Source organism: Amborella trichopoda, chromosome 13, assembly GCF_054954075.1.
Source record: "Amborella trichopoda isolate Santa Cruz 75 chromosome 13, AtrichopodaSantaCruz75HAP2 v2.0, whole genome shotgun sequence".
NCBI lineage: Eukaryota > Viridiplantae > Streptophyta > Magnoliopsida > Amborellales > Amborellaceae > Amborella > Amborella trichopoda.
This window is the reverse complement of record NC_142348.1, coordinates 2703586-2727251: the sequence shown is the minus strand read 5'-3', so window position 1 is coordinate 2727251 and position 23666 is coordinate 2703586. Positions and strand designations below refer to the sequence as shown.

Here is a 23666-nt window from a genome sequence, read left to right as displayed (position 1 = left end):
ACCATCTGAGCTCTCACTCTCTCTCTACCCATAATTGTTTTATGCATCTCTTTCCCCATAACAACTGATTCACCATTGCCATTGCTCTTTCTCCAGGCCAAGGTAATACTTTCTCTCTCTACATTCTCTGAGTATAATTGATAGCCATCTCTACATTATCTGAGTATAATGAAGCATGAAATCAATAACAAACAAACCCCACTAGGAAACCACAAAACCCCACAAAAACTGACGCAATATATAACTCCACAAGAAAACCCATGAATTTGTTTTTGAAAGCAAGTAATGTGGCCCACGAAAATCTGAAACAACCCAAAAAGTTTTTGAAAAAATTGCAGGTGTTTCAAACTTTCGAAACTGTTGATAAGAGCTCAATGCACTAGTTTTTGGCAATATTACATATGTTACAAGAATTTTCCCTTTGATGGTCTTTCCACTGAATAATAATAAATTGAAAGATTGACAACACTATTTTAATAAAAAATCAGGTTTTATTGTTATTACTAATTTACTATTTTCAATGTTTTACTGATTTTTTCCAGTATAAGAACAACTAAGAACACCAAATATAAAAGCAAATAAGAACTCCAAATATACCCGTACTGGTTGGATTAAGTTTCCAACTGGTTTTAGGGGGCTCGAAGTTTAAGATTTTTGTGTTTGAATGATATGTGATATTTTGTTCAGTTATTGGTTCTGAATCATCATTTTATATTGGCTTTGAAATGGTTAATTCATTGCACTTTTAAGCATTTAAATTTATATAGACATGTTATAGCTGTCCATGTTTTGAGTTGTTCTTATTTGGAGGATTCCATTGAATAGTTTGGCAAGGGTTTAAAGAATGGGTTTTCAGAGGGAAGGAGGGTTACAGAGTGACTAAGTGGGGTTTACAGCACTGGTTTTACGAATGGGTTTTCAGGGAGGGAGGGATTCTTATGATTTTATAATTGGTGAGGTTTGTATAAGGCTGCCTCCTTATACTGTAGAAGTCAGGCGCACCTATAAATTTACTTAGAGATGTCGTTTCGGAATCTAAAATCTTATGATGACTTAAAAATCTCTTTTTATCTTCAGTTAGAAATTTTAAAATTTAAAAAATGGTACAAATTGAGCAGATCAATAAACACTTGAAAATCTTGAAAACAGACGGCCCATATGACTTTTAACAAGATGTACTATTTTTGAACTTGGAATTCTTTTTTTTCTTCATGTCCATTCATCTCAAGGTCGAGTTAATCAGTTGGAGGGTTCTCCTATGTGGAAACACTCTCCGCTGTAGGATTTTTTAGATGCACCTTTCCTCAACAGTATAAGGTTGCAACCTTATACAAACTTTTTCCTTTTATAAAGTGGAATTAGAAAGGGGAGAAGGTGGTAGGTGGAGATAGGGCTCAGAATGCAGAAGAAAAGGATGAACTTACTATAGGGTCTAGGCTTTATGAAAACAAAATAAAGCCTCACCTCAAATCCTCATCCGGAAAGTATTTTCGGCATCAGAAATCTTCATGATGGCTCTAAAATTAATTTCCAGCACCGACAATAAAATTAAACTCAAAAGATGGTACCGCTCTTGCGGATATGTGAACACTTATTTTTAGGTTGAATTGGATGGTCTAGATGATTTGTTGCAATATATCCTATTTTGGAATTTGAAATCCTAGTTTTTTTTTCACACCCAAAATGTTCAAGTTGAGATAATCGATTTAAAGGTTTTTCAACACTCTTAATTGCAATTTTGATGAGTTATGAGGTGAGGCTTTACTTATTTTGATAGGGCTGCAGCCCCATCAAACCATTTTCCTTAAGAAACCGAAGAAAATAAAGTTAGACAAGGAATCAGTAAAGTAATTTTGACAAATATAGAATATTTGATTATGCTTTGCTCTCTCCTGGTAGTAGCCTTATTGGATTAAAGCTAAACTGTGTTCTCACTTTATTTTTCTTCATAATCATTTAAATTTAATTATTAATCTCCAAAGAATTCCCTTTCATTCAGGGCAGGGTTCACTTGTAGTTGATCAAGAATATGATGTCTATGATCTTGTAATGATGTTAGCCATCAACCCTTCTGACAAGAAGACATTCCAACGCCACATCTCTGAAGGTGATCTGGTCATAGTATACGAGAGACATGACAGCATGAAGGCCATCAAGGTCCAGGATGGCTCAGAGCTTCAGAACAGATTCGGTGTTTTCAAACACTCTGACTGGATTGGTAAGCCATTTGGGTCCAAGGTCTTCAACCAAAAGGGAAAGTTTGTGTATCTATTGGCACCCACCCCAGAGCTATGGACATTGGTCCTCAGTCACAGGACTCAGATACTTTACATTGCTGACATCAGCTTCGTTATTTCGTTTTTGGAGATTGTGCCTGGTTGCGTGGTGCTTGAGTCTGGGACAGGCAGTGGGTCACTCACCACTTCCCTTGCTAGGGCGGTTGCTCCAACAGGACATGTCTACACCTTTGACTTCCATGAACCCCGAGCTGCTTCTGCAAGGTTTGCTTAGTTACTGTGGATTAACGTTTAAAAGTGTGCACCTTGTTTTAATTTGTTTACTGTAGTTAAGGTGGCAACATTAAGATTCATTTCATTGGTTGAATGAATGGGGTTATGATATATGTGCTGGCATGGAAATGGGGGTTTTACTGATTTCTTTTAACATTTAGGTTGCTTTAGCTGCTTTCATGAAACCAAAGGGGTCAGATCAAGATGGAAAATATTGACCTTTCGTTTCTTGTATTTTTAATTTTCAGCAGATGTTTTTGGGGAATCTTTTAGCCTAACTGCCTTCCTGTAATTGTAAAATTTGTTGGGCTGGGTTGTGTTAGTCACTTCAATCAAGCTGGATATTTCAGTTACTCTGCAAGTTCATGTTATGGAATTTGCATTTTCATATTAAGTTGGTCGTGTATGGCAGTTTTAGTGCCTTTGATATTCTGGCAGTCGTATTGCTTTTCTCTTATTTTTGATTATCAGATCTTCAAGTTCCTGATCTGGTCCAACATGGAGGACTACAGTACAGCTTAATTGTTTGGGTTTGTTTTGAAAGAATCAATTTAATTTCTCAACATTAATGATATTTTATTCTGTCCTTATTGCTTAAATGAAGAGTTTCCTGCCTAGAAAGCTGAGTATTTTCCCATGCCATTCTCTAGTTGTGTGGATTGTGAAACTCTTCTCTTTGCTTAGGTGGGGGATTCATTTCCCATGATTCCAATAGAAAACAAAAGGAGAAGAAAACAAGAACCCTGTTTTGACTAAAATATGTGAAATTTTTTGGTTGGATAACTTTCATGCTGCTTCTTTTTGTAATCTGAACGATATACTTCTTTTTTTATAGATTGTATTTGTTGATCTTACTGCACAAGCTTCTTTAGTAGGCCTGCATGTTGAAGTAGAGGTTTAGAGTACGTTTGGAATTTGTTGCTTTGGTATCACTTGATGGGGTGTCAAGAGAACTTAAAAAGTTTACATGAACACACAAAAACACCCCTTAACTAGACTTTATAGCAACATATAGAGTGACATTACTCAAAATTTCGTACACAATTACACCCCAAAAGACTTCAACAACATATCATCTTGGTCCAAAACTATTTCCACTTAACACATAACATGAAGATTGGCCAAAATGAACATTACATAACCAAATTACATATCAAATCTGTCCATAAATATTAGGACCACAAATATAACAATTACATACTCCTAAACACATTAAAATGCCAATCTCCTTACACATGAGGCAAACCAAATTTGTGCACAAGGACTCAAAATTATGGGATGCTTCACATGGATTAATTATTTGTCCATTAAGTTCTTATTTATAGCTTATATGATGATGCTACTTTGATAACATGAGAAATATGGTCCAAAGCAATGTAGGTTATGGGATGCAGTGAACTAGGATAGCAAACTTTAAATATGCTCAAGATTTTGAAAGAAAAATTCATGCGAAGCTTTATGGGAATCAAAGTATGAGAGACTGTTGTGTGATACTCAAGTATGGCCATCATTGTAGGTAATGGTTCAATATAGTGGGAGGCTAACAACATTACTACGGCCTATAAAATAATGATATGAATCTCACGAGGGGCTTAAAATCTTACTGATTTTGGGTCAAGAATGTGCAAATTCGGCATCAAACTACTCAAGAAAATTCAGCAAAATTCACCTTCCTCCACTGTGGGTTTGCAAGAATATTATGGACCTGTATATTGGGCTTCTTTCAGTGGTCATGGGTAACCCCAAGCTCCATCCCACACCTGTTCCGAGCTTACCTTTATTCGCCATGGCCCAAGGCAGGAAGAGAACTTTGGAAAACCTCGGTTTCTGGCACTTTGTGGGTATTATGGATAGAAAGAAATCACAGGATTTTAGAGGAGAAAGACCATCAATTGCGGTATCGGCCGACAAAATTTCGAACTTAATGGCTTTCTGGGCCTCAAACCATAGATTGTTCAAAGGCTTCCAATCCAATGACTTCCACAGGAACTGTGCTAACCTACTTTATGTGGCCAATCCCAAAATTTCATGGGCAGCTCTGTGGAGACCACCCTCGCTGAAGTCCGTGCCCTTTTGGAAGGCCTGCAAAGACTCAACAACATGTGGGATTCATCCATGGTGGTCGAAGGAGACTCCAAGAATGTTCTTTCGTGGGCATCCGGTCTTTATCCTTGCCCTTGGTGTTTAGATGACATCTTTGATGAGATATCCCAGTTGTCATACCAGTTGTTGCGGGCTATCTTAATCTCATGGCGCCATGTGTTTTGGGAAGCGAACTCGAATGCAGACCTTCTTGCTAAGGAGGGAGTCCACTCTAACACCCTGAGGGTGCTTTAGATTTGTCCACCCCCACCTTTAACTTCCCAGCCACAAGCCTTCTTTTGCCTCTCTTTTAAACCCTTTGGGGATGTAAAGGGTGCCCTATAAGGGAACCTCATTTGACTATATCATTAATACATGTATAGTTAAAAAAGAACTAGATAAGAAAAACTACTGAAAATTGTACCAAAATGGACTATGATCAAGTAGGCTTGAAACCAAAGCATGGATGCATAAAGGGAAGAAGTAACTGATGAAAATTAACCAAAGTAGGATTATACCTTGCTGTTTTGTTTGATTGGACAACAATAACAAGATGGGCTTCAGCGTGGGGAAAAGGTCTCCTTCGTTGCCTTTGATCACTTTACACCACATGCACCATGGTGAAGAAGATGAAGGCCAAATGAGTGGGGCTCTCTGTGATCATGAAGAATGAGCTTTCATTGATGCAAGGGCATCTATGGCTTGGAAAGAGGATTGATCCTAGCTCCACATCCACTCACAAGCTATCTTTGATGAGTGATTGTGATTTATCCTCCTTTATTTCCATAGTACAAGTTGATTTTCAAATTTTCCTCCTAAATAATGATTTTGAAAATTCAAAAATCAATTTAAATCACATTACACATTTGCCCTTGATTTTAAATACAAATTGCATGAGAGCGTATGTATGAGCATGGGAATGAAATTTGCATTAGAATGTATGTATGTATAGACATGGTTTGTATGTGTATTCGAGTACAAGGCCTCAAAAAGCCAAGTGGGAGAATTTTGGCATTATGGCCTTTCAAGTCCTCAACACAAAGATTTTCTATGCTTCTTGTTCTTTGTGGGAGTGATCAAGAACATGTGGCTCACAATTTTGTGCGAACTAGGATCCAGAGTTGGTATTCATAGAGTCACAAAACCCCGGATCATGAGGAGTGAGATTATAGGGCAACAAATCGAAAGGTTTGAGGGTTACCCCTAGTTAGGGTTGGTATTAGTACACTTCATGATCTTTTCAGCTAAGGGATGACTATTACTGTTATTATATGAGAAAATGCGTATATGGATAAGAGAATTTTTGTAATTAGTATTTCTGGGTGCTGTTGAGGATTAATGAGAGAAGCTATGTGTCCCAATGAATAGGCTTTGAGATATCACGAGCCAAATCCCAAACTTCGAACCTTCTCACGGCATGTGCATGACCAGTCGCAAATGGGAAGCCGCTCTCTCACAGTGTAATCCACTGGAGAGAGACATGCACGTGTTAGAGAGAGTACCCCACATCCCAAGAATGCATGTCTTTAGGGGTCTACCTACAATCTAATATAATTATGGGATATTAGATTAGCCTCAATGAAAACAGTCGGCCATGGGCCTTGTTGGGTTAATTTCGAGAAAATGACTCAGGGCCTTGGGAGTTGTCAAGTGGAGTTCCCAAATCATCAAGTTTAATTTCTTTAAGAATACTAATTTTGCTCTTGATATTTCTATTGATCCCAAAATCTATGGAGAAGAGTAAAATATTATTGAAAATGATTTTAGGGAAATTTTGAGAATTTTTTGAAATCTTTCTGATGTAAAAAGAGTGTTGAAATAAATTGTTTATCAAACTTCCAAACAAGGACATTGCAACGTGGGGCCCAAATGGCCAAAGGGTCCCCCGGGCACTGCCAACATGGCTGCACATCAACGCCACATCAACAACATGGCTGATGTGGGTTGACATCATGCACTTTCACAAGTGGCTCAAAAATACGAAGGCAAAACGGAACCCCACTCCAAAACCTGGGTTCCATAACAATATCCTAAACCTTTTTCCCCTTTGCCTCCATAGACCACTTGCTCCCCTTCCATTCTTTAGAGACAAACATGGTTCGAAGCTTGTCTCTCTACTTATTCAAAGAATCTAAAGACAAGAATGAAGTGGCAAACCTGGTGACCTCCGACATCACCAAGTGAGTCCCATTTGTTAGCTTCCTCTTCATTGCCAAAACATGGGTGCGGCTATAAATAAAGACAGTTATAGCTCTGGCTTTTTCTGATATCTCATGCACTGCTTTCTTTGTAGCAATTTTTTCAAGCATGAAATCTTTACAATGAGCCATGCAAGGCGTCCAGAAAATGTACAGCCTCGAAATCCTCAACAATCTACCAGTTGCCAGATTGGCCTTAGCCATATTTGTAACAACTTCACAACATGTGCCTCCCCCACCTCTGTGATGCTCTTATCCACAAAACTGTAATGAAAGCAGCATCATGAATCTTATTGGACTCGGCAATGGACTTCATAACACTCTTATACCTCCTGGGGAAATTAACTAAGAAGTTCATAACACTCCTATACCTCATGGGGAAATTAACTAATAAGTTCATAACACTCCTATACCTCATGGGGAAATTAACTAATAAGTTCATAACACTCCTATACCTCCTATCGGTCAAAAAATCTGTCATAATAGTCACTCCATTATGCCCCAAAGCATCCTTGTGGGCCTTCAGGTAGTCATTTGTTAATTCCACGTCTTTCTTCAACAAAGGCCCCTTGAGCTCATGAGGTGTTGGGCCCCTATATCCTGGGCCATACTGCCCCACTACTTTTAACATAGCATGGAAGCTCCTCAAATTGGTAGTATTAAATGGGAGACTGGCTTGAAAGTACCACCGAGCCACATACTGATTCACCCTTTCTCTATACTGCTTCTTCAATTGACTCTCTAGACTACTCTGTGCCGGCTCCTTTTCGCGAACCACCATCTCGGGATCGGGAGGTGGGAAGAATGTATCAATAGGTCCCCTTCTTTGAGGTCTCTTATGCCTATTTGGTCTACATATGGAGGCTCCTCCCTCTTCATCTTCTTCATCTATTCCATGGATATTACATAGGCCCTGATGTCTTGATATTGTTTCTTGGCCTGTTTTTTCTTCTTTTGGACCCCTTCTAAATGATCCAACATCTCTTTCTTGAGCTTTGCAGGGACTTGAGGATATGGTGGTATGTCTCTTCTTATGCTAGCCAAATGCTTTTTCAATTGATTAATGACAACATTATACTCCTTTTTGCAAAACTTGCAAGCTACTTATTCTTTTCATTAGGGTTGGGACAATATCCATATTCCCAACCCATATCACTTTGTTTACTTGAGCTCGAGGAAGACATTCACCTACAACCCTTAGCTATCAAGTATCAATTTATGACCTAAGCCTGAAAATTACACAAAAACGACAAAGTAAAACTTGAAAACATTTACAAGGAGTGAAAATTGTTAATACATACACAATTTTCAAATTAGTCATCCAAAAAATATTAAAAAATGTTCATCTAAAATACAAATAGGAAATGAAGTAGAAATAATTGTTACATTGATCCTTTCATATCTTGAGCTCTTAACAATCCAAGGATGAAGTAAAGCAAGCATTATCAAGGCAAAAAGAAAACATCTAGGTAAAACCTACATATCAAAATTACAATGATATAACACATAAAATAAAAAAAACATATTCATCATCATCATCATAGCCTTTTCCCAATTAATTGGGGTTGGCTACACAAATCCTGGTCCGCCATTCTGCTCTATTAAAGGCCATACCCTCAGTGAGGCCATAAGTCCCCATATCTTTTTGAACTACTTTCAAGCACGTCCTTTTGGGACTACCCTTTGTCCTTTTAAATTCTTCCACTTGAACTAACTTGCACGTCCTAATAGGTGTTGTACTTGGTCGGTGCCATATATAGCCAGTCCACCAAAGTCTACTCTCTCTCGTCTTCTCGCCTATTGATGCCACACCTAAATTCTCCTGATTGGATTCATTTCGAATTCTATCCCTTCTTGTCTTGCCACTCATCCATCTCAACTTCCTCATCTCTGCTACACTCATTCTATGGGTATATTCTTTTTTGTCAGTCCAACATTCAGCCCCATATAGGAAAACTGGTATGGCCATTTCCTAGAGTCCTTTGGAGAGTCATCCTGCTATGAAATTAGTTAAACATGCATGAAACTTGTAAAGAGAGACTATGCATGCAAACCTTACAAGCAAAATCCCAACTAGAGAAATACATGCATAAGCGGATATAGAAAAAAGCAAACTTCAAAAAACGACTTTCCCATATATTTGTGTATGTGCATCATTGATGAATTTGTGCGAGACTTTCATTCCATCAATATGCCCATTTTGCGATTGACTCAATATGCCCATTTCAGGCACATAGAAACACATTACATTCCATCATGAAAAAAATAATATTCACCATTTCAGACAATTACATTACATTCCATCATGAAAAAAATAACAACCATATGAAAAACAAGAGAAAGGTTTCTATGCTTCCCCTACAACATAAAAGGTATATACTTCCCCCTTCATCTAGCCGTCCAATTTAGATCAAGTGAGCCACTAACCATTTAATCTAAATCCGACTCCTCAAAGTATTCTATTTATATGAATATGAAATTTGGTATGTGGCATCACCTAAATGGGGCACACCTAAATAAAATATAAAAAATATTGTAGATAAAATAAAATGACCAAAATACCCCTGAAACTTTCAGGGGCATTTTAGTCATTTTATTTTAATGGGAATGTTGTTGTTGTTTATATATATATATATATATATATATATATATATATATATATATATATATATATATATATATATATATATATATATATATATATATTTTATAGGTGCGAGTTATTGGATGCCCAAATTTTTGGTGTCAAAATGTTTTGTATAAAAAAAATTAAAACTAAAATAGAATAGACGGTGACATTGTGATTGGGTCCATCTAAGCCGCCCATTTAGAATGGACGGTTGGATAGGGGAAAGTATAGAAGTTTTATGCTGTAAGTGAAGCATAGAAAGCTTGCCCAAAAAGCAATGCATCAAACAAACGCATTGCACTCCATCCATTAATGCAAAAATCCATCTTAAAAAAGTACAACATATAATATTCCATTAATAAGCCTAATTTTGTGAGTGGATCAATCTGCATGCTCGTTTCAGGCACATAGAGAGAGATAATTTTGCCATTTCAAACAAAGTATATGTTTCACCATAATCAGAAAAACACTACGTCAAAAAACAGGTAAACATATCCAAGTACGACTTGTTGATTATATTTAAATATATATTTTACTTTGCTTAAAAATTTGTAGTTCAAGCATCTAATTATTGGAACTGCATTAAGTTGCCTATTTAAATTTAAACCAGTGTGCCCTTTCATCCTCATCCATCTTCAAGAATGCTTGAGCTTCTCCAGCTTCAAAATGATTGAACAATACAAATGAGTCAGGAGTAAACACTTTTGAACCTGTCAGAGCACCAAAGCTTATTCCTTTATTGTAATTTATGTGGAAATAACTCAAGGCTCTCTTTGGAGTGTATTAGCTAGCTAGCATTTAGGACAAGTATTGGCCTACATGTGACTTAGTTCAAGTCAATGCTTTAATATATAATTGAGGTCGATACTTTAATATATAATTGAGGCTCCCTTTAGAGCTTGGCACTTACTAGCATTTGGAAAAGTAATGTTCTACCACATTGCTTTGATACAATGAATGCCGTATACATATTTTGCTCTTATATCGTTGGTTTTTTTGGTTCCTATCAACAGGGAGGATTTTGAGAAGATAGGTATGAGCCAATTGATTACAGTAAATGTCCGGGACATCCAAGGTGAGGGCTTCCCAGAGAAGTTCGAGGGGACTATAGATTCAGTTTTTCTAGACCTTCCCCAGCCTTGGCTAGCCATTCCATCTGCAGGAAAGATGTTGAAACAGGATGGAGTTATTTGCTCATTTTCTCCATGTATTGAACAAGTCCAACGTTCATGTGAGGCACTAAGATCGTCTAATTTTACAGGTATTTCTTCCTTTTGTTTCTGTGTAATATATGATGCTTTTGATCGCTAATACAAAAATGCCTATATATGAGGCACTTATTGATAATGGAAAGAACAATTTGAGTGGTCTTTCAAACTAGAACTAGGAGTTGAGTGGCTGAATTGAATATAGATATTTGAACTGGTTCCTGCATATATTTCTGTATGATATTAATTTAATTGGTGAATTAGTAGGGAACTAGGAATATGAAAGGTTTTCAAAAAACAACGTAGGACAGTTGTGAGACCAGCTTTGCTTTATGGGCCGGAATGTTGGGCTGTCAAAAAACAAGATACCCATAGAATGAGTGTAGCGGAGATGAGGATGTTGAGATTGATAAGCGGCAAGACAAGAAGGGACCAAATCAATAATCAACATTCGCTTAGCCTCAAGATTTGTCCACAGATAGAATCCGAGGAGAAAATTTCTCGTGTTCCTAATCTAGTGTTGTGGGGTGGGGAATCTGATGTATCCGATGTTTTGTACTTATGTTGTGGGTCAATGAATAGGCACCTGGTAATCCAATGCAGAGCCATTGGCAAGCGGTAACGAATTTCAAAGTTGTTGGGAACGGGAGATGGTGCAGGTGTGGGTGTGGGTGCGGGTGCGGGAGCCTGAGATCGACCCTTGGCTGAAGCATCCCTACCCTTGGAGCGCTTGGGACTGCTGCTCACGGAGTAACTTGGGAGCGATCTCCTATATATGCACTACATGTACATGGGAGCGCAATGGGAGCACCGCATGCATTTTGTGTTTGTGTGCGTGTGTGTGTGTGTGCATATTATTTTTCTATATATATTATTCCAATTTATTTATATATAGAAAAAATAATGTATATATGTATATATTTATAGAAAAAATACTATATATATATATATATATATATATATACACACACATATAGACATGTATTTATGCATAGTATTCTCAAATGTTGCTGTATATGTTATTGCAATTACCTGAATCATAAATCATATATATATATATATATATATATATATATATATATATATTATTGCAATTACCTGAATCATAAACCATAAATGTATGTGTGTGCATATACTTACAAATATGTCCTATCAATTTTTCAGAAATGATATTTTTAAAATAAAAGAATGATCAATCAATCTTTGAACATTATCAATATGCTGGATACATGCTAATAAGAACTTTATTGCTAGAAAGTCCCATAAATACTTACACAATCCAAAACAAGAGTGCACTTACGAGTCTATAGGGTACACTTACAGAGAGTGCACTTCGAGTATGTAGACATAAGAGAGTCTATAGACATAAGCAAATGACATGCATAAGAAAATCACAGAATCCAAAAATATTTTCTATTATAAACAGAAGATGAGAAGAATTTATACGAAGTGAAAGAGGCATTTTGTGTTAGCAAAATAGAATGTACAAAAATCTTAATAATTGAAAATCAAGGAAAGGATTTAGGAAGATTTGATACAATAAATGCATGAAATGATATTAAATTGATTACTTAGGAAATGAAAGACATAAAGGGCATTATGAAGTCCACGAAAATTTGTCATTATGAAATCCAAAAAAAGATTTTCTACTATAAACAGAAGTCTTTAAATGAAATAGTAAATATATCAGTGAAAAATGTCATTATTTTCATGCATTTTCAAATAACATATACAAAAAAAATCGTAAATTGAGTAGACACTTTTGAAAGGTAAAAGACATTTTTGTGTTAAAAAAATGTAAGGTATGAAAAATATTAATAATTGAAAAATATGGAAAATATTTTAGGGAATCTTTGAAGTGAGATACAATAAATACATGAAATGACAGAAAGGTGATTAAGAAATGCAAGGAAAATTTTTTTATTATAAATTACATATTTTAAATGAAAATGAAGTGAAAAATGCAAATGTATGAAATAATTCCATCATCAAAATACCCTTGGAAATAATATAAAATAATAAAAATCATCAATTAAGTAGACAATTTGTAGGCGTGGATCAAGATCCTTCACAATCAATGATCAAGATCCTTTATGTTAGGAACCCAGATCCCAATAGGTATCAAGATCCCATGATGGGAGGAAGCGAGTATCACTCGGGCTCCAACTCTGGGATCACCGGATCAAGATTCTAGGAGGGGATTGCCACCTCTTGAACAAGGTCCCCTCAACTATGAAGAGGATATATTTTGAAACCTCCAGAGCACTTTGACTCAAATGATATGTTCCCAATGTACTGACCTACGGTTACAAGAATAGAGAGACGCTGATGAGGAGCAAGCTTGGAGTGCGAGTTTGGGTCACATGTTCTTGCGCAAAGGAGGCGCTATCTACTGATATAGCAAGAAACGATTGTGCACTGCTCCTTCAATACCTCGAGGTTCACCCTGGTACTTGGCTCTGCAAGGGACTGAGGCCGAGTAGCTTGGCCCAGTTCAGAGTTAGAGGTATGACCAGGTGACACAAAAGTTGAGACTGATGCATGTCTATGGCTACACTAGGCCCTCATGGTGTTTGGGGTCCATTCTACATCCTAGTACCAACTCCACCATGAAATGCGACTAATTTCACGTGCTACATGGGGACTGAAAATAACCCACATGAGTGGAAGAAGATCCCTTGTTCCTTTTATTGTCTTATGAGAACCAGTTTGTAGGTAACTTAGGGTGCCTTGTGGGCCTTAGATCATATAGACCATTGCTACCTAGATTTCCTAAATTGAGTGTCGACTCTGCTCCGAGTTCTTGCTTCGGTGGTCCCGGATGGGGACCTCGATCCCCACTTCTTAGGGTTCGTTCACCGCCACTCAACAAGAGGCAATAAGATAATTCATTTGGATATTACTTGCTATCATTCTCTCCCTCTCTCTTTCTCATGCTTTTGGATGTTGTAAAATCTAACATTGCAAATAAAGCAACTTATTATGCATTGGGTTTGGGATGTTGTAAAGTGTGAACTTATAAGCAAAGCATATTTTTGTTAATAAAAAATCAACTCCGTTGTATTGTTATCCGCTATGCCGATGTGCTTCATCACAATATTCTTTTGTTTTATTATGTATGATTATTGTTAATAAATTATATCTCATAGGGATGTAAAAATATTATTTATTAATGAAATAAAATTTAGTTAATAAATAGTTACTATTTTAGTTGCCCATTTTTATTGTATCTTATGGGATTGTTGGGTTTTATATTTAATAAAAATTCTGATTTTTAATAGTAAGTTAAAGAGGTATACAACATGTGCTCCCAACCTCGGGAGCTTCTTGCTTGTGTTGTCCCGTTGTTCTTGCCACTGCTCCCACTTCAAGTAACTGTGCTTTGAATTGCATTAGGAAGTGATGACCAATGTTTTAAAATGCGGGATGCGGCTCTGATGCGGTGGGGGGGCGATGCGGCTCGGATGCCGGTGCATCGAGATGATGCGGTCAATAAATGTAAAAAAATTCTAAAAAATCTAAAAAAATAAGTTAATACATAGAAAAATATATGAAGGTGATATATGTGATAGTAGTATTTTAGTTTAGTGATTAACTTCAAAACTATTAGCTGTCGGAGATTCTGTATCCAGTTATCCACTATCCCCTGATAGAAACTAAAAACTTGAAACCAACTTCATAAAACATTCAACAATCAACAACCATCAGCACAAATTTGCACCCTAAGCACAACTATAATTAAGCACAACCATCAACAACCATAAGTACAACTATAAGCACAAAATAATGATATTACAAAATACAAATCAAAAGTCAAGCTCAAGAAGAGTTAATAGTTAATAAATAATAACTTAGTACAATCATCCATTTTGAGAGTCAAATTTGAAATTTGAACTTCATTTTTTCAAATATCAATCAGACAAGTCATCTTGAGAGTCGTCATGCGCATCATCAATATCATCCTCGATGCCCTCCATGTATTTTTCTTCATCGGTCTCCTATGAGTCAGCTTCCTCCTTGACCGTTGAAGCTAATGTGCGAGTGTGACTAGACCTAGCAACTCCTCTACTCCTTTGTGCTCTAGTGTTAGGTCGATCTTCTTCATTTGCCCCTGTTGCTAGCTCGACATCAAGCCATTTAAGATCGTCACCCTTAAAAACACGCCCTTGTCTTGGATCCATGGTCCACTCACTGAATCACCATCAGCTTCATATAATTGAACAGGGTTGAGCTTCGTGCGATTTTCATACTCCCTAAGCCGCTTGTTATATCGCACATAAACCAAATCATTCAACTTTTTCTGCTCCAACCTATTTCTTTTTTTTGTATGGAGCTGTGGTAGAAATTTGAAATCAGATAAATTAGATTTTAGATTAGAAAATTGAAATTCAGGAAATAAGGATTAAGGAATAAGGAGTAAAGGACTTACATGCTCAAATGCACTCCAATTGCGCTTACAACCAGATGAGCTACATGTGAGATTCAACACTCGAATAACGACGTTGTAGATTTTGTGTCTCGCTTCCATATAATGCCCACCATGCAGCTGTATATTATTTTATAGTTTAGAATATAGCTAAAAATTAAGGGTATAAAATAAACAATGGAACTATACATAAAGTAAGAGACAAGTAAGATTATTTTTGGGCTTTTGGCCTTTACCTGGATCTGTAGTGTCCCTATTTCGAATGGCAATATCTTTCCCAAAGTTTCCCAAGGCTAACTTGAACTTAATCAATTCATGGCTCTGGATCTCATCTTGGATATCTTTGTCTGGCACCAACCTCTCTAACACATCTAAGAACCCACCATTTATTACACGATCTGACTCAATGGATGGGTGCTTGTAGTGAAGAGATGGGTTTAGAAAATAACCAGCTGAATGGAGGTGCTTGTGAAGCTGGGTATCCCATCTCCTATCAATAATTTCAAGTATAGCCTTGCGCATATTTTCATCATTCTTTAAAACATATTTTATTTCATTTCTTGCCCTAGTCATTGCCTCATGTATGTAGCCCATGTCGGGCTTCGCATCACCATCAACCGGTCGAAGCACTCTCACTAAAGGGGGAGCCTCCTCCAATGCAATAATTATTTGACTCCAAAGGGATATATTCAGAATAAGTTTTTCAGCCTTTCTCCCATCCTTATGCTTTAACCATTTGCTTTGACTCCATTGCTCTGAAGCAAACATAGTCCTCAAGGCACTTTTTTGCTTGGCTAAGCTTCGAAGAGTGAGAATTGACGTGGCAAATCTAGTGATACCCGGTCTCACTAATTCTCTCTTCTTTGTAAACGACCTCATCATGCTTAAGACTTTGGTGTGATTGTAAATAAATCCAACAACAAACATAGCTCTTGAAATCACCCCACTAAATAAAAATGTTGTATCCGTTTCCTTAAGCATAAGATTAACACAGTGAGCTGCACAAGGAGTCCAAAACATATGCTTCCTTTTCTAAGTCAAGAAATGCCCAGCTGCAGCATAGTTGACACTATTGTCAGTGATAATTTGTACCACATTTTGCTCCCCAACAAAATCGACAATCTCATCCATAAAGCCAAATAAGTATGTACCATCATGTGACTTGTCTGATGCATCAATAGACTTAACAAAAAAAGTACCTATTGGGCAGTTAACCAAAAAATTAATGAATGCCCTTGATTTCCCATCGGACCAACCATCACACATAATAGTGGCCCCATATTTCTCCCACCCTTCTCTCTAAAAAATCAAAATTTTATTCACATCAAATACAACATCCTTCAACAAGAGCTCCCTAACCTCATGTAGTAAAGGAGGAATAAGTCCTGGGCCATATTGCCCAATTGCCTAGACCATACATGCAAAACTATCTAAAGTTATAATATTAAAAGGAATGCCGGCCATGTAAATCCACTTTGCAATCCACGTACATACTGACTTCCTTTGTTCTTTCTTATATTTATTGTCAATTGTGGTTTGTTTTGTTTTTTTCTCTCTCCTGAACCATAATTTTAGGGCTAGAGGTGAAAAAAGAATCCATTGGCCCCTTAGAGAGAGGTGTCCTTCTCTCAGCACTACCACCAATATTTATAACCTTCGCTCTTGAAGTTGGCGTATGAGTACCCTTTGCCTCATAGCAACTTCAGACATATCATAATCGTCGTCATCAACATCATCAAATAATTACATATCATCAAGTAATTCCTTTCTTTTCGTTTTTTTTTTCTCTTTATCTTTTTTCAATCTATCCAAATATTCTCTAATCTCCTTTTTTATATCATCTGTAGCTTGTGGGCATGCTCATACATTCCCAGAAATTCCGGCTAAATGCTCTTTTTGTCGAAAAATACCACCCATATAAGTATTTCCACAGAGCAAGCATATCACACAATTTCTATCCTTCGGATTTTTTAGTTTAGCATATTTCCAAGCTGGATTCTTGTTACTAGAACATTGGGAAGAAGACATTGCCCCAAAAATAAGTATAACAGTATTATTGTACAATAAGGAATAAAAAGTTACCGACTCTGTGAAGTAGTGCTCGATTTCTTCACGGCCTCTGAAATCCCCAATTTCTTATTACAAATTCACCTTAACATCCCCAAATCAACAATCAAAGGCATCAAATGAACATCCAAGTATCAAACAACCGCCAAATTGAAGATTTGGATGAAAAAAAAATTTCGCCAAATTATTTTTTCCCCTCGATTTGATGTAAAAAAAGCCACAAAAGTGGCTGGAAATCTTCGTTTATTGGGTATAATAACCCCCCTAACAGTTTCCCTAAACTTTGGAACTACAAAAAGACCACTTTGCCCTTCCCCTAGGGGCAAAATCAAAATTTTTTCCATGGAAACAGATGTGGCACGATGCGGTCTGATGCGGCACGATGCGGGATGCGGCCATGATGCGGCACGATGCGGGATGCAGCGCATATGCGGCCGCATCTGTCAAAAGCGCATATGCGCCAGTTTGCGATGCGGATGCGAGTGCATCCCGCATGATGCGGCCGCATTTTAAAACACTGGTGATGACTTGATATCATTTCCTTAGCACATTCCCTTTGTTAGAGGAGTGGTTCCCATAGAGCTTTAGGGTTGTTTTCCTTTTTAGTGAGAAATCTCGTTGCTCCCAAGGTATTCTTCCTGGATAGTAATTTAATTGTGGATTAGAGGTAAGAGATCGGCGGGGTTGATCTAGTCGAGAGAGTGGGTTTAGAAGGTTTGCTCAAGAGGGTTTTGTCGAGAGGTGGAGAGGCAACTCTATGTCTCAAAATCTATAATGTAATTATCATTGATGTAGTGGATTTTTGTTTGCCATGCCTGTTGATGTAGCATTTTTGAGGTGAATTGTGTAAATCTGTGAGTTCTTGTGGTGTGTTTTTTATTTTTATTTCTCGTATTATGGTTTTTATTGCTATTGTTGTTTCTAACCGGTTAAGTATACGATCTTGGTGGGATCGAACTTCTAGGTTCCTGTTTTAGCATCTAAAAGGGTTCTTAAAACTCAAAGAGTCGGCGCATATTTCAGTACGAGGCTTGGGTTTGTGAATTCAATCAAAGAGAAACACATGGCAAAATATGTGTGTTTTGTTCGAGGTGGAGAAATATGATGGTGAACATAATTTTCATCAACAAGAATGACATATTTATTTGGAAAAAAAGGAAGAAATCATAAAACTCTCCGATGGATATTGGCATGGTGAGCAGATGACTTGACTATTAAGGTGGCGATTGTTAGAGAAGGTGATAAGCAAAATCATCACCCCATAGAAATCTAATGGTAAGTAGGGTTAAGATTGGGTAAAGAAAATAAAAGTCCAACTAAATTAGGAGGCATGGTTATATATCTTGCGTTATATGTGACATCTGTGAGATTCCTATCTGGTACAAGATTCATAACCTTATATATATAAAATGAGAAAGAAAAACTTGTGTGTACTAGTTGGGTCACCATATAGGAAAGTTGACTAGCTATAGCTGGGTCACTATATGGCAAGGTCTATGCATATAGAGAATGAGCTTCACATGGAGAGAAACACTGCGATGGGGCCTACTGAAGTGTGAGGTTGGTATTTTGTGGAGAAGCAGTTTTCATGGAGATATTGGGTGATTTCCCCTTTTAGTGAGAGATTTTAAAAGAAATTGAATTTTCTGAAGATGGAGAGGTTTTGTCTGTGGATAGGAATGCAGTTTTTCATTATTGGCTACTTGATTCAGGTGTATTTTTCACATAACTCCACATAGGGATTGGTTCTATAAATACCAATCATGTGTGGGAGGTATTGTTCACATAAAAATGATGACCCATGTAAAATAGTGGGAGTTAGAGATGTAAGAATCAAGCTGTTCAGTGGAGTGACATGCACAATTCCGGGTCTCAGACATGTTCTTAGGAGTCTTGTTCTTGGTTAAATTTGATAAGAAGTTCTATAAATACCAACCATGTGAGGGAGGTATTGTTCACATAAGAATAATGGCCCATGAAAAATAGTGGGAGTTGGAGATGTAAGACTCAAGATGTTCAGTGGAGTGACATGCACAATTCCGGGTCTCAGACATGTTCTAGGTCTTAGAAGGAGTCTTGTTCTTGGTTAAATTTGATGAGAAGGATCAGTTGCCCATGGCAGATCTTTTGGCCTTGGATAAATATGTTTTATTCAATGGTTCCTTAGAAATTCAATGGTTCCTTAGAAGAATTCGTGAGAATACAAAACATAATATGAAAAATAAAGCATAAAATGCACATAACACAAGAACGCAAAGATTTTCGTGGTTCAACCCAAAAGAGCTACATCCATGGGCATGACAAACTGAAATCCACTATATGGATGAGAGTTACATCGTATATTTAGGGACACAATTACTTCTCTAACCCTCGTAAAAACCTTGTCGAGCAACCTTTTTCGACTGCTCTCTCGTCTGACATCAACTACCAATCACCCGTCTCTATTCCACTTCTAAACTATTGTCTATAACAGAACCTTGAGAGTAACTAGGACTTCCTTTCACTAGAAGAGAAAACCGCCCAAAGTGTTTATAAGAACCACTTCTCCCCAAGGAATCAGGCTCTTATTTTATAGGAGTCCCCATCACAACAATTCTTTCCATAAGATGCTCATTTCTCTCTTTGTGCAGGCTTTGCCTTTTAATGCAGGACACCCCTGCTCTCTCTTTAGTGGAATTCACCTTTCCCATATGGTGATTCAACTAGGGCATGCAAATTATTTCCTTTCTAATTCCATGCGTATAAGGTTGTGAACCCCATACTAGATAGGAGTGCCAGATGTCACATATATCTCAAACTTAAGATATGTGACCAAGATTACTAATTAAGTTGAGCTTCTATTTTATTTACTCAATTTTTACCCTACTTGTCATAAGATATGTATGGGGTGTTGATTTTGCCTATCACCTTCTCTAACACCCTTAATATCATGATGGAAGTGACCTGTTTGGAATATTGCTTCGAAAGCAAAAAATACATGACAGGAGGAAGACCATTTGGCATCACTAGTATTTGGCATCACTAGTATTGGTCAATGTTTCAAAAAATGCTAGGTGGCCAGCCTGGTGCCCAGGTCCAGGCGCTAGGTGGGTGCCCAGAACCTCAGGCACCCTAAGGTGAAAATTGCATATATGTGCTCTTTAAAAGCACATATATGCAAACATTTTTGTTAATTTTGTATTGTTTTGCATTTATATGTATTCTAACTAAACTAACTTTTTCCATAAATATATATGCATGGATCTTGAAACACGTTCAAAACTGAAAATTTAATGAAAAAAGTCAAAAATATAAACAAGTCCATGGTGTACTAACCTCCAACTATCCAATCCAAACTGAGTATGGCATATTCGATAGTGACACATGAATACGATCACGACTAAACAAGATGAAATGCAAAAAAGAAGTATAAACTCAATAACCCAAATGTCCAATGCAAGAGGATGGATTACTCAAGACGAGATGAAAACTGAAATACATTAGAAGAGAGAGGAGATATTTCTTTCTTCATAATTTGTTCTTCGATTTTTGATATATTTCGAGCTAGAAACAATCGCATAAGCCTTCGAATACTTTCACTAGCACCCTAAAAAAAAAAATCCAACAATGAAGGCTAAGCTTTTGGATGCTTCTTCAAGCCTCGTATTCTTTTTTCAATTCACAAAACTATCAAAATCAATTGCTTTGGGGGCTAAGTTCGATTTTTTTTTTTTCCTAGATTACCCCCATTGTTCTTCTATAAAAATCTCGTGGGTCAAAACTACCCAAAGTGCCCTTGGGGGCCATTTAAATTGCAAAAAAAGGGCTCAAAACCTGGGCGCTGGGCACCTGCCTGGGCTCGTGCCTAGGAGGGCCAATGGCTGCCCAGGCCTAGGCAGGCGCCCAAAGGCACTAGGCTGGGTGGACTGTTTTTTTGGAACATTGGTTTTGGTACCGTGAGGAAAACAGTACATGCTCGTGTTGCTTATTTACCATGGCGATATTGAGTTTTCTGGTCTCTATCCAAACTTACATTGAGACGAAGGAATCCTAATCTAAATATCTTGAAGCAACGGAAGGAGGAAGTTTCTATAAATAAAGTGGTGGGGACCTCTATCTCAAGAAAGAGTCAGATATGTGCCCAAGAGAGAGAGAGAGGGCCCCTAATAAGAGAGAGCACCCCACGTCTTGCCTCTTTGAGAGAGGTAAAGGCCTAGAGAGTAGATAGAGGTAAAGGCCTAGAGAGTAGAGATAGAGAGAGAAGCATGCTCAGCCTTCTCTTTCCTTGTATCATTGCATGTTTGTATGATTATTGGGAAGGCCTGTCGAGCATCAATCTAGCTCGAGGAAATCGCGGCCAGAATATTCCATCAGCCTTCGTGTCTAGTGGCTTGCCTTCGGAGTGCCAACTGTTCCTCTCCACCTGTACGTGTGAAGAAAAGGAGTATGCTACAGTAGTGAGGTAACCTAGTTATTGGTTGTTGGATTTTAGAATCAATTATTCCACTGTATAAAAGGGTTAAAACTCAACTGGATAATAACCAAAACCTTTTGTTTTCTCCCAACTTGCAAAAATTCCTTTTTTTGGGTTAACCAACTACTGTGTAAAATTTATTTTGTGGGTTAACCAGCCACTGACAGGTGCGCGTGTGAAGGGCTTTCTACACTGGCTCTAACTTTATATTCAAGTAGCAAGGCAGATCATACACCAGTGTCGAACTTGAATTTGTAAATAAAAATTTACTAGTTATGATTTGGCATTGGAATTTGATATTTTCTTTGTTGGATTTCGAAGTTCACTGATTACTGATTTAGTGCTAAATCCTAATAAGTAGCATATGATGTCTTCTAGCATTGTATGGTTTATTAGCATTTACCAGTTTCTCCTGGAATTGAATAATCAAAGTGTTCATGCATCATTTTTGGTTATGCAGATATAAGAACATTTGAGATTCTACTTCGCACATATGAAGTTCGTGGGGGGAAGGAGGGACTGGGTACAATAGAGGAGGGGGATTTTGTAGGTTCGCTTCCACGCAAGAGACCATATTCTAATGGACACAGCAGTAATGTTGTGAGGGAGACAGCGAGTTGTGTCGTTGCGAGACCGTGTTCTGAGTCAAGGGGCCACACTGGTTATCTAACATTTGCCAGGTTCTGTCTCACCATTTAAAAAATTTTCTCACTTGACTTACATTGGTTTTGAGCTTCTCTTATTTATTATGAGCTCTCTCGCTCTCTCTCTCTCTCTTTCTCTCACACACACACGATCTCTCTCTCACACTGGCTATCTAACATTTGTCAGGTTGTGTCTCACCATTTAATTTTTTTTTCTCTTACTTGACTCACATTGGTTTTGAGATTCCCTTTTTTATTATGATCTCTCTCTCTCTCATACACTCATAAATATACATGCGCATACGCACATACACATTTTCTTGTCTTTTTGGCAGCCTAATTCTCTGCACATATTTAGTAGTTCTGCTAGTGCTGATCTACCCGTTTATGTCATCAGACTAATATGCTTGAGATTTGAGACTCAGTTCTCTCATATAGATGCACTCTATAAAGGGTGTGGTCTGTATAAGGCTAAGTCAGTAAGGCGCACCTTAAAATAGTGTTATAATATGTTGTTTCAGTATCATTAATCTTTATAATGGCATAAAGGTCCGACAGTTTATTTTAAATCTCTGGTTATAAAATTTAAATATTACAAAATAGTGTAAAACTATGAACACTTGAAAATCTTGAAAATTGATGATCGAGGTAATACATCATAAGATGCACTATTTTCCATACCTAAAATCAATTTACATCTCGAGGCCGAGATGATCGAATTGAGGGTTTTGATATGTGCCTTGGTTTGATTGTTTAGGGCCTCACCTTTATATAATTTTTTTCCCTCTTTAAATGCCTATATGGAACATGGCACAGGCAGTGAATATTCATGTATTGTATGGTTTTGTTATAGCCTTTTTCATATGGGTGCGGTCAGCATAAATACATCAAAAATTGAAGGCATACCTCAAAACCGTGCTACAAAATGCAGTTCCAATGCTAGAAACATATGTGATGGCTAAACATCAATGTCCAATATGAAATTTGAAGCTCCAAAATATCCATAATTGTCAAAGTCAAAATGATCAATTTGCAGAGATTTTAGCATCAGAACTACAGCTTGTTGTGGGGTTTTGAATGGTATATTTTTTTATTCTACCGTTCTCCTTGAAAGTATTGTTCCAATGTTGGAAAATTCTTCAATTGATCATCTCGGCTTTGAGATGCATGGATAAGAAAAAAAGAATATGAAGTTCTACTAGCAATGCATCTTGTAAAAATTGTTTTACAATTTTTGATGGTTTGGTTTTGACCGTTCTGACAGTCCTACAAGATCTATTACTTTTAGGACTTGTAACTTGTAAAAATAGTGTATCTCCTAAAACTTGTTTTCGATTTGGTTGGATGGAATTTAAAAAATTAAAAAATAGAAATTGTAGTTAAATTTTTTTTATGGAATATATGAAAACAATTTTGCTGAATTTAATTTAGCTCATCGAACTGATAAAA

At 37.2% G+C, this 23666-nt stretch overlaps 1 protein-coding gene across 1 annotated transcript; it reads left to right on the top strand.

Moving 5' to 3' along the window:
- LOC18428234 (S-adenosyl-L-methionine-dependent methyltransferases superfamily protein) lies at positions 1-22542 on the top strand. The gene is made up of 4 exons (XM_011622877.3): positions 1-102; positions 2000-2501; positions 10433-10680; positions 22034-22542. The coding sequence occupies exons 2-4, from the start codon at positions 2050-2052 to the stop codon at positions 22270-22272; spliced, it is 939 nt and encodes a 312-aa protein (XP_011621179.1). The 5' UTR covers positions 1-102; positions 2000-2049; the 3' UTR covers positions 22273-22542.
- Positions 22543-23666: the final 1124 nt, after the last annotated feature.